The 11,178-nt window shown below is 58.5% G+C and overlaps 1 protein-coding gene across 1 annotated transcript; it reads left to right on the top strand.

The window, feature by feature from the left end:
* Positions 1-829: 829 nt before the first annotated feature.
* Positions 830-10,822, top strand: SFTPB (surfactant protein B). The gene is made up of 11 exons (XM_082851685.1): positions 830-917; positions 1,493-1,623; positions 2,347-2,418; positions 2,752-2,877; positions 3,462-3,614; positions 3,826-3,921; positions 6,954-7,125; positions 7,283-7,443; positions 8,267-8,347; positions 8,904-8,988; positions 9,115-10,822. The coding sequence occupies exons 1-10, from the start codon at positions 854-856 to the stop codon at positions 8,964-8,966; spliced, it is 1,119 nt and encodes a 372-aa protein (XP_082707811.1). The 5' UTR covers positions 830-853; the 3' UTR covers positions 8,967-8,988; positions 9,115-10,822.
* The last annotated feature ends 356 nt before the right edge of the window (positions 10,823-11,178 follow it).

The following is an 11,178-nucleotide window of genomic DNA, read 5'->3' as shown; positions in this document are numbered from 1 at the left end:
TTGTCACACGTTTACACGCCACACTCTTGGTCATACCAGCCAGGGCTTGAGGCCAACAGAAACTGCTCGAGTCCTTGTGTGACTGTGAGGGAGTCCCTGGGCCATCCTGAGTCCATCGGTGCTGGTCCCCACCCTGCGCGCGCCCGTGAGCTTCCGCTGGAGAGGGCACCCCAGGACTCAGTCACGCTGGTGGCCATGAGCCAACGCCCGACTCGCTGCTCTCGCGCCTCACGTCTGCCCCTCGGGGGTGGTGGGCTTGTCCTTGGGTGTGCGTTGTTTCAGGGGGGCCTGGCCTGGCAGCTGCGGAGGCTTCTTCCTCCTGAACGGAAAGGATAAGGGGAGGGGGGGCGGGGTAGGTGGCCTTGGAGGGTTCCCAGTCTGCCCCTCCGGTGCTTGCCCTGGGTCAAGAGGCAGGCAGGAAGCTCTTAAGAGCAATTGCTCCAGAGCAGAGGAGGGCTGAGAGGCCTGGGGGAGAGATGGGAGTTGAGGGGAGTCACCCTGGCTGCCCCGGTCCTGCCTCAGTTTCCCTTCCATAACCCAGAGAGATGGGACCAGATGTGAAGGCTCAAGAGCCCCCTGGTTGGAGGGAGTCCAGGCCCATGGGGGATAGGATGTGGCTGTGCAGGGGTTCCCAGGGGAGCAGGACATCAGGCAGGAGCCAGGGTGGGGTGGGGGCTGGCAGGAGTGTCACTGCTGGGAAGAGGAGGGGATCAAAGCAAAGCACCTGGAGGGCCCTCCAGGGCAAAGGCAAACACTGAGGTCACGGCTGCTCCCACAGGGCTCTGTTCCCACGCCCCAGCCCCCAGCTATAAGGGCCCCACCCCAGGCAGGGTGTCCACACTGTGGAGAAGCCATGGCCACGTCGCACCTGCTGCCGTGGCTGTTCCTGCTGCCTGCGCTCTGTGGGCCGGGCACTGGTGAGTCTCCCCAGCCTCTCCTCACCCGACTCGTCACCCCGGGGCCAGGTGTGGAGGGGGCATCACGACCTCCTCCACCACTTACTGAGCCCTGGCTCTGTCTCACGCATTATCCTCAGTCTGTACCTTGTCCTAGTTTTAAAGATGAGGGGTTTTTTTTATTTTGGTTTGGTTTGTTTTGCGGTACACGGGCCTCTCACTGTTGTGGCCTCTCCCGTTGCGGAGCACAGGCTCCGGACGTGCAGGCCCAGCGGCCATGGCCCATGGGCCCAGCTGCTCCGCGGCATGTGGGATCTTCCCGGACTGGGGCACGAACCCGTGTCCCCCGCATCGGCAGGCGGACTCTCAACCACTGCGCCACCAGGGAAGCCCGATGAGGGGGTTTTGACTCAGAGAAACTCCAGGGCTTGTCCAAGGTCGCACAGCTGGCAGGCACTATAGCAGGTAGAACACAGAGCCGTCCGACTCCAGCATGTTTAACAGTCATGCGTCCCAGTAAAATTGGGTTTGGAGGTTGGGTGAGGCCAGGGTGCCAGGTGTGGCTCGGATCCCAAGGTTGCTCTGGCCCCAAACAGCAGCTATCGGGACCACCTCATCCCCGGCCTGCGCCCAGGGCCCCGAGTTCTGGTGCCAAAGCCTGGAGCAAGCATTGCAGTGCAGAGCCCTAGGGCACTGCCTGCAGGAAGTCTGGGGACATGTGGAAGCTGTGAGTACCACCCAAGGATGTACCGAGACCAAAGGTCTTGGGATAGAGGGTCCTGGGTAGGCTCTGGATGGGATTGGAGCCCCTGTAGGGGATGGGAGGGGATGGGATAGGATGGGATGTGATGGGATGTGTTGGGGGGAAGGGATGGGATGGGTTGGGGGGGAAGGAATGGGATTGATGGGATGGGTTGGGATGGGTTGGGGGGGAAGGGATGGGATGGGTTGGGGGGAAGGGATGGGATTGATGGGATGGGATGGGATTGATGGGATGTGATGGGATGGGATGGAAGGGGATGGGATAGGATGGGATGTGATGGGATGGTTTGGGGGGGAAGGGATGGGATTGATGGGATGGGTTGGGATGGGATGGGATGGGATGGGACAGGATGGGATGTGATGGGATGGGTTGGGGGGGAAGGGATGGGATTGATGGGATGGGATGGGATGGGATGGGACAGGATGGGATGTGATGGGATGGGTTGGGGGGGAAGGGATGGGATTGATGGGATGGGATGGAAGGGGATGGGATAGGATGGGATGTGATGGGATGGGTTTGGGGGGAAGGGATGGGATTGATGGGATGGGTTGGGATGGGATGGGATGGATGGGGTGGGATGGGATCGTGGGCAGTTGCCTGTGTCTTGGAGCACCCCATCAGCCTCAGCCACCTGAGCTGGGAGCATGGCCTCCACTCATGTGCCCCAAATTGGGGCCCTCTCCTCAGGCTGACCTGTGCCAGGAATGTGAGGACATCACCCACTTTCTCATCAAGATGGCCAAGGAGGTCATTTCCCAGGTAATGAGGCCCAGACCCTGGACTGAAGCTTGGGGATTAAGAGAAAGAGAAGCGGTTAGCCCCATAAAGGAGGCGTCTCCAGCTTGGGGGTGATCCCAGGGCCTCCTGGCCGGGAGAGGGCTCTGGAAGTGAGCTCAGCAGCACAGCCAGAGATGGTCTTTCCTGAGGGGAACAGCCACGTCTGCGCCCAAGTGGCCATTAGCACCCTCCCAACTCCAGGGCCCTGGGCGAAGGTGGCCATTCGGGTGGGCGATGGCCCCGTGTCCAGGGGCTCAGGCGGGGCAGACCTCAGAGAGGCCAGGCTGACGGTCCCCTCTCCCGCCTGCCTCCCAGGACACAATACGGGAATTCCTGCAGCACGAGTGTGACGTCTTCCCGCTGAAGCTGCTGGGGTCCCAGTGCCACCTCATGCTGGACACCTACTTCCCACTGGTCATCAGCCACTTCCAGAGCCACATGGTGAGGCCCTCCTGCCTCGCCTCCATCCTGCCTCCTGCACAGCCTTCACGCCCTCCCTGTCCCTGAGTTACCCCCGCACGTGGCAGCCCACCCCCTGCCCACACGGGGTGCAGGAAACTCAGTGCTCCTCGGCCTGTACCCAGGTGACAGCGCCTCCCACTCAGCTGTACACGGTGGGCCCGCACGCTCTCAGGCGCCGGCACACACCCTCAAACCCTTCGCACAAACACTCGGCCACACACTCACTGCACACAGTCTCACGCAACACCTACGCCGTCTACACGCTCACACGACAAACGCACTCTCACATACTTACACTCACTCATTCTCACAAACATCCACGCTCACACTCGTTCACACACATCCCCAGACACGTGTCCCAAAGTCCCCACTTGACCCCCTCTCTGCCTTTGGTCTCCTCTCCCACCCCAACAGAGTCCTAAACCACAGCCCCAAACCAGCCTGCTTCCCCCATTCCAGGCCTAAAGGCAGTTACCTGGTGCCTGGGTCCTTGAGCCAGACGGAGGGGGAGTGGGGTCCCCTCCCCCGTCCCAATCACCTTCTCACCCTGCGTTGTGCCCTAGAACCCGAAGGCCATCTGCGGGTCCTTGGGCCTGTGCAAACGCGGGCAACCAGAGCCAGGGCAGGAGCCAGAGCCATCAGGCCCCCTGCAGGACAAGCTGGTCCTCTCCATGCTGCCTGGGGTCCTCCAGGAGAGGCCCGGGCCGCAGACACAGGTGAGATGGAGATCCAGAGAGCGAGGGCCATGGCCGAGGCCCTGGATCACTTGGCCTGGGAGGCGCAGCGTTGGGAAGGGGACCAGCAGCTCCAGGCAGGGCCTACGGCACAACCAGGAGGCGGGGACACGGAAGGGGAGGCGAGTCGGGCGAGGCAGAGCCCAGAGGAGCCTTCTGTCCAGCTTGCCTCCAGCGCGCTTCTCTCCCCCAGGATCTCTCCGAGCAGCGGTTATCCATTCCCATGCCCCTTCCCTTCTGCTGGCTCTGCAAGAATATGATCAAGCGGATCAAAGCTAAGATTCCCAAGGTGAGGCATCCGGGGCCACGAGGCCGCCCACACCTCCGCTTCCCCCCACCCCTCCTCATACGCCCACCAGGGGCCAGCTGGCTGCATTGTCCCCACCCAAGGGACCCTGGCACTCAGGCTGGGCCTGGTAGGTGCCAGGCCTAGGGCCTGTTCAACGACTGTGGGGGATTCCTTGGCGGTCCAGTGGTTAGGACTCGGCACTTTCACTGCCGTGACCCAGGTTCAATCCCTGGTCCGGGAAACTAAGCTCCCTCAAGCCACGGGGGAGAAAAAAACAAACAGAAATAAAACCACTGTGAGGCCCCGACTGTGTGCCAGGTACTATGCCAGGTGTCAAAGTACAGAAAAGAATCTCAGTCATCTTTGTAGAAACGGTTCTTTCATTTTACAAAAGGAGAATTTCCGCAGATGGACACTCCATCCCTGCCTGCCCCAAACCTGGGGTCTTCCAGACCTGTAGTGACCATCACCCAACGGCCCTGCCCTGAAATGGGGCCCAAGTGAGGAGACGCCCTGCCCTGTCGGTCCTTCCAGATGAGGGCATCCCCACCCTCCTGAGTTTACGTTGTGGTGGGAGAGATTTCTTTTAGGTAGTGGTTAGTTCAGAGCAGAGAATTAAAACAGATGAGGGGAGGGACAGTGATCGGGGAGGAGGTTTAGGATGGTCGTCAGGGGGCATCTCTGAGGAGGTGATGGCTAAGCTGAGGCCTGGAGGATGACAAGGATCGACGGGCCAAGGGCCTCGAGCAGAACGAGCTTGGTCAGCTGTGTGGCTGCCTCAGGTGGGCTCCGGGAGAGTGGTCGGCGGGCCCGGGAGAAACACCGGAGCCGAGTGAAGGAACGCTGGGCCTTCTTCTGAACACAGTTCACAGCTGTGGAAGGGTTTCAGGCAGGGGGAGGCCGTGACTGGATTTACACTTCAGCAAGATCGAGCTCCTACAGTTTGAAGAATGAACTGGGCGGATGGGAGCGAATAATGAGAGTGAGGAGATGATTGCAGAAATGGGGGGGTGGAGCTAGGAGGGGGACTGGGGACGTGTCTGGAACGGGGCTCTGCAGGACTCAGCGATGGATGGGACCTGGGGAGTGGGGACGAGAGAGGAATCGGCAGTGACGCTACGGACTTCGGCTTGAGCCGTGGGTTCTCTGGAATGGCCCCAGCTGAGATGAGTAGATTTGAGAAGAAACAGGTCTGGGCAGAAAAATCATGGGTTCTCTCCTGGCCGTGCAATACTCCTGTGCAACAGGCAAGAGGAGGCGACAAGTAGGCAGCCAGATCCCCCAGCCAGGTCCAGAGACATCAGTCCGAGAGTCGAGGCTACAGACAAGATTGAAATCCAAGGGAACGGTTGGGATCATACAGGGACGTGGTGTGGACCAGGTCGAGGAGAAGGAAGCCCGGTCCAAGCAAAGGGAAACACCAGAGAAAGAACCTGAGGAGGGACAGCCAGGGAGGTGGGGACACCACGGCATGAGGGTCACAGAGGCTGAGAGAAGAAAGCATTTCAGCAAGGAGGGAGCAGTCATCGGGCCCCAGAGCTGCTGAGGGATTGACAGCACATGTCCAGGGGGATGCTGTGACCTTGAGAGCTGTTTTGGAGGAGTTACGGGGACCAAAGTGTAGCATTGAGTATTGACAACTCTTTCATGACGTTTTTCTGGGAAGGGGAGGGGAGATGGGGGAGACTCTTTTTTAAAGTTATTTATTTATTTATTTATTTGTTTGTTTGTTTATTTATTTATGTATTGGCTGCTCTGGGTCTTAGTTGCGGCTCACGGGATCTTCGTTGCCGCATGCAGGATCTTCGTTGCGGTGTACAGGATCTTTAGTTGTGGCATGCGAACTCTTAGTTGCAGCATGTGGGATCTAGTTCCCTGACCAGAGATGGAACTCAGGCCCCCTGCATTGGGAGCACGGAGCCTTAGCCACTGGGCCACCAGGGAAGTCCCGGGGTGAGGCTTTTTAATGAGAGAAGCTATTTTAGCGTGTTCACATGCTAAGAGACCAATGGGCAGGAGGGAATAGCAATGAGGCAGGACAGAGAGGGGGATGCAGAGGTGAAGCACGTGTGCAGGTGGGGGCAGGGTGGACCCAATGCACAAGGAGATGGGCCAGCTTTTGACAGAGCAGGGATACCTCGTCAGAGCAGGAGGGGAGGCCGAGTGTGGGATACGATGCAAGCAAATGGGTACATTTGGTGAGATGTGCCATTTGGAATGTGTCACATCCCAGAGAAGTACACGTCCCTCTGCCCTACTCCTTCCTCGGCCTTTCTGGTGCTAGGGGACAGCGGAGTGTTGCAAGCAGGAGCAGGGCCCAGGCCAGCCTGCCGCATATAGGTTCTTTTATTTTTAATTGAAGTATTGTTGATGTACAGTATTATACATTACAGGTGTACAATATAGTGCTTCACAAAACTTTGAAAGGTTATATGCCATTTATAGTTATTATAAAATATCGGCTATATTCCCTGAGATGTGCAATATGGCCTTGTAGCTTATTTCATGCATGTAAGTTCTTGGCTGTATGAATAAGGGTGCGGAGGGATGAGCGTGCCTGCCGCCTCTCTCCTTGCCACTCAGCTGGGAGGTTGTGTTTGGAATCAAGGGTGAGGTGGGGACACTCCTGGCTTCCCCCAGGGACTCCTGAAACCGCAGGCTCTGGAGCACAGATGGGAGTGGGGAAGCACAGCACGCCCGAGTCAGGAGGGAGAAGACCCAGGTCCGGTTCTGCCACTGCCCCAGGCTGCCATGTGGCCTTGGCAACGCCCACCTCTCCGGGCAGCTCTGGAATTTCAGCAATTCCAGACTCTTTGAAGTCAAAGGTGGGTCCATGGCCTGAGTCTCGCACCAGCTCAGTGATTCTGGGCAAGTCCCCTGGAGTCTGTGATGCTCAGGGTCCTTAACTGTAAACAGCATAATAATTCTCCAAGGGAACAAGGTAAGGTCTACAAAGTACCAGCTAGTGCTGGGCACTGACTAGGTCTTTCAAGAGACGGTCCGACCCTGCCCTCTCTCGGCCCCCACCCCAGGGTATGCTGGTACAAGTGTGCCACAGGGTAGCCCCGGTGGTGGGCGGCATCTGCCAGTTCCTGTCCAAGCACTATGTCGGCACCCTAATAAACACACTGCTGGACCGCGTGCTGCCCCAGCTGCTCTGCGGCCCCACCCTCCGGTGCTCCAGCGAGGACGGAGCTGGCCCAGGTGAGCCTGCGGTCCCAGCCCCTGCCCATCGCCCACTCTCAGCCCTCCCCACCCTGGCCCTGCACGACCCTCTCCCTCCCAGGTGCCCCTGCACTGCACCAATGAGGACAGGAACTGAATACTCTGCAGGGCATCCTTGACTGTTTTTTCTCTCTAGCCCTCACCGCTCTGGGGTCCCTGCCAGGAGAACGGCTACCGCAAGACACTGAGTGCCAGCTCTGCGTGTCTGTGACCACCCAGGCAGGGAAGAGCAGCGAGCAGGCCATGCCACAGGCAATGCGCCAGGCCTGCCTGGGCTCCTGGCTGGATAGGCAGAAGGTGAGGGACAGGCACATCAGGGGCTGCCGGTGGTGGAGGATTGAGCCCAGGAAAGGCTTCCCAGCCAGAGATACGCTGAGATACTCCCCCCGCTCTCAAGGAGCTCAGACAGGCAGACGGGACGTGGGTCCAACAGTGGTGGCGCTGTAACTTAGGGCAAAACCCGCTAAGGTCAGGAGCTGTCTCTGGACAAAGGGTGTGGGCTCTGGAGGACCAGCAGGCCTCCCTCACGGACCAGGAGGGAGGCCCGGTCATCTACCAGGAGATGAGTAATGCCAGGGCCGGCTGGAGCCCGAGAGGGCCTGGCCGTCTCTCCAGGGTCCCAGTCCTGTCCCAGAGCCAACCCTCCTTCCGGTGTGACTCAGTGGGGATCAAGCCCCCTGCAGGAGAGGGCTGGGCCCGAAGCCCTGGAGTCCCGGTACTCAGAGTGGGCGACAAGCCCGCTGGCTCCCGTCCCAGGAGGCCGCTTTCTACATGGTCCTCCCTACTGCCCATCACATCAGGTCTCCAAGACCACATGAGCTTTAGGATGCCTTCCAGAAATGATATTTAGGGGGAGGGGTAAAGGGGGATGAGCTTCTGCCCCTGTGCCTCCACCTCCAATGTCCCTGGCTCTCCTGGCAGAAACCCCCATTTCAGCCCACGGCAGCTTGTTCAGAATCTTACAGCCGGAGCTGCTCAGTGGGGACTGAGGGCTGGACCTACACGAGGTCGGGGGGCGCCCTGGAGTGATCCATCTAAGTGGGGAGGCCTGGACAGCCAGGCAGGGGAGCCCTGCCCTGGGCCTGGGCCCACCCCACCCTGTGTCTGTCTCCTTCCTCAGTGTGAGCAGTTCGTGGAGCAGCACGCACCCCAGCTGCAGACCCTAGTGTCCGGGGGCTGGGATGCCCACACCGCCTGCCAGGTACACCCACCCTTCCCAGCTGATCCCGGGACTTTCCTCAGCTCCAGGACCCCCACCCTCTCCGGTCCACGGTCCTCAAGGGCCCCGTTCCCCGGGGTGCGGGGCAGCCCCAGGAGCACAGGCCCCCAACTGGGACATGCCCTCGCATGTTTTACGATAGAAAAGGCAGTCTCAGAGAAGTCGAGAGAAAGCCACAGAAGAATGAAAAAGAGGCGTACGGGAAGGGAGAGGGCAGCTTTAAGGAGTGTGGTTTGATGTGCATTCTGGGATGGGGGGTGTTCACTGAGCAATGCGTGCTTGATGGGAGGGTACCAAGTGAGAATCTTGGGGCAAGCATCCCACCTCCTCCAGCTCTAAACCCAGAAGGCCTGTGGCTCAGGGAGTGGCCCAAGGAGTCCACGAGGTCACATCCAGAGCTCCCACCAGGTGGCAGGTGGAGTGAGAGCCGCCCCTTCCAGGAGGAGATTCCCTAACATCCTCAGAGCTGGGAATGGGGCGGGGGGGTGGGGGTGGGGGTGTTGCAAGCCCTCGGGCCTTAATGCTGTCCCTGTGGCAGGCCGTGGGGATGTGCATGACCCCGATCAGTCCTCTCCAGTGGGTCCACAGACCCGACTTCTGATGAGAAGTCAACGCCATGCCAGGTGAGTCCAGGCCCCCAGCGGACGGGAGTGTGGGCAGGTCCTCCTCCCATCAGGAGGGGAGCCCCTCTGTCCCCAAGCAGGAAAGGACAGCCACTGATTCTGCCTGCTCCCTCCTCCTCTTCACAGGCCAAACTCGAGGCTCCTGAGGGCCCCTGGCAGCACCTTCACCAGAAGGACCTCTCTCGAACCTGCTCACCCCTCTGCCCAGAATCCCTGTGGCGCTCAGTGCCAGGCGCAGCTCCCAGCTCCCTCGCCCTGGCCCAGCCCTCAGGGGAGCTTCCGTGCCTGCCTGAGGCTTCCCCCTAACAGCTCACCCTCTGCACTCTTCAGTCTTGGATGTGTTTAGACCAAGGCCAGCCTTTCCTGAAACTCAGGGGAAATCAGACTTTGCTGCCCGAAGATGATACCCCCTCAGAGGCCAGGAACTCCGCCCTCACCTGTCTCCCCACTCCTGAGACACATCCCTCTCTCCCTCCCTGTCATTCGGTCAGAGGTCTGCACCTTAGGACGGAGGGGTGGGTCAGATGCAGCCTCTGTTGCCAGGTGCCTCCGGGCAGGGAAGTGCCCCTGAGAGCAAACCTGGTCAACTTTACAATTCTCCCCAGAGCAAGACCCCAACACAAAGGTCATTTATTCATTTCTTCACTCATTTTTAAAAAATGCAGTGAGTGCCTGTGGCCAGGCCACATTCTAGGGGCAAGGGCCAGAGCTGTGAATAAAGGAGTGAGCCCGCTGCCCTCCTGCAGCTCACACCCTGGGGCCAGCCTCTTCCATCTGCAGGTCAGGGGGAAGCCCGGCCTGCCCCCCAAATCCTCAGCCTGGTCTGTTCTATCTCTAACCACAGCCTGAAACCAGAGCCACTTCCGTCCACTCTGGGTGTGAGGCACGGCCAAGGCTGCATCTTCTGGAGAGGGTCTGCAGAGGGGGTTTCCAGGCCGGGGCCACCTTCACACACTACCTGAGCCCGCCTCACTCTCACAGGGTAGAGACCTCCCCAGGGCTGGGCCGAGGGGATCTCACTGTGGGCCCCCAGCGCTTCTCCAAGTCCTGGCTGCAAGAGGACAGCAGGGGAAAAGCTGGGCCCTGCCTCACTCCCATCTCCACGTGCACAAGATCCTAGCTTTTCTAATTATTCTGCTAACACTTTCACAAAATTCAAGATTCAGAAGAATAAAAAATGGGAACATAAAGTGCCAGAAAAGATAGACATGTGAAATCCTTAAACTTTCTTTAAACATCAGGAAGTCCCTGGTGTGGCCAAAGGTGAGCACAGCGGTGCTCAAGCCTGGTGGAAGGTGATCGGGCGTTTTCAGTATTTGAACATTTTCCTGCTCAAGAGCTGTCGTTGCTTTTTGTAAGGTTGAACTCCCAGTTTTTGTTTGAAACGCCAGGGTGACTCGATTCCTGCTGTGATTTCTCTCCTCAAAGCTCACTTGGGGCTGGTCCCGCTGGGGATGAGTTCCCATGTAATACAGCAACCATAGGGATGTTAACAAAGTGCTATCTCCTTGTCCTAAAAGAAAAGACACTGCCCTTTAAGATGCTGCAGAAGCTGCAGATTTACCCTCCTTCACGATGGAGAAATACATGCCTATGTCACCCGTCCCTCCTGTAACTGCTTCCAGGCTGGCCCCCACCTGTTACCCTCCCCCCTCCCAAAGAGCCCACCCACTGTGATGAAGTGAGGCTGTTAGGGTACCCCAAACCCAAAATATACAAAAAAAAAAAAAAACCCACCAAATTAATTAACCTTTAGCATTAAAGACCTAAATGCCTGGAAGTGTCCCTTCACTTAATAAAAGAACTTTTATTATGTTTCCTATTATAAAAGAAATACATGTTTATTGTAGAAAATTCAGAAATTGCAGACCAAAAAACAGTTGAAATTACCCACAATCCTACCAATCCCAGGAGAGAGCTATAGTGGATGTAGACTTTGACCCTGAACTACAGACTTTTTCAATCCATTTGCCCACCCTTTGGCTCCACCCTGAATGGCTCCACCATTCGAGCACCAGGAAGAGCTTTTTTTTTTTTTGCGGTACGCGGGCCTCTCACTGTTGTGGCCTCTCCCGTTGCGGAGCACAGGCTCCGGATGCGCAGGCTCAGCGGCCATGAGCGGGCCCAGCCCCTCCGCGGCATGTGGGATCTTCCCGGACCGGGGCACGAACCCGTGTCCCCTGCATCGGC

Source organism: Leucopleurus acutus (assembly GCF_964270905.1).
Source record: "Leucopleurus acutus genome assembly, chromosome: 12".
NCBI classification, from domain to species: Eukaryota; Metazoa; Chordata; class Mammalia; order Artiodactyla; family Delphinidae; genus Leucopleurus; species Leucopleurus acutus.
Note: the sequence above shows the minus strand (reverse complement) of the source record. Positions and strands in the feature narration are given on the sequence as shown.

Bases quoted from the DNA above. Each gene is read 5' to 3' on its own strand.
- SFTPB (XM_082851685.1), top strand. From the start codon at position 854: ATGGCCACGTCGCACCTGCTGCCGTGGCTGTTCCTGCTGCCTGCGCTC. The intron at 2,419-2,751 runs GTAATGAGGCCC...CCTGCCTCCCAG, and splicing joins CCAAGGAGGTCATTTCCCAG to GACACAATACGGGAATTCCT. The intron at 2,878-3,461 runs GTGAGGCCCTCC...GTTGTGCCCTAG, and splicing joins GCCACTTCCAGAGCCACATG to AACCCGAAGGCCATCTGCGG.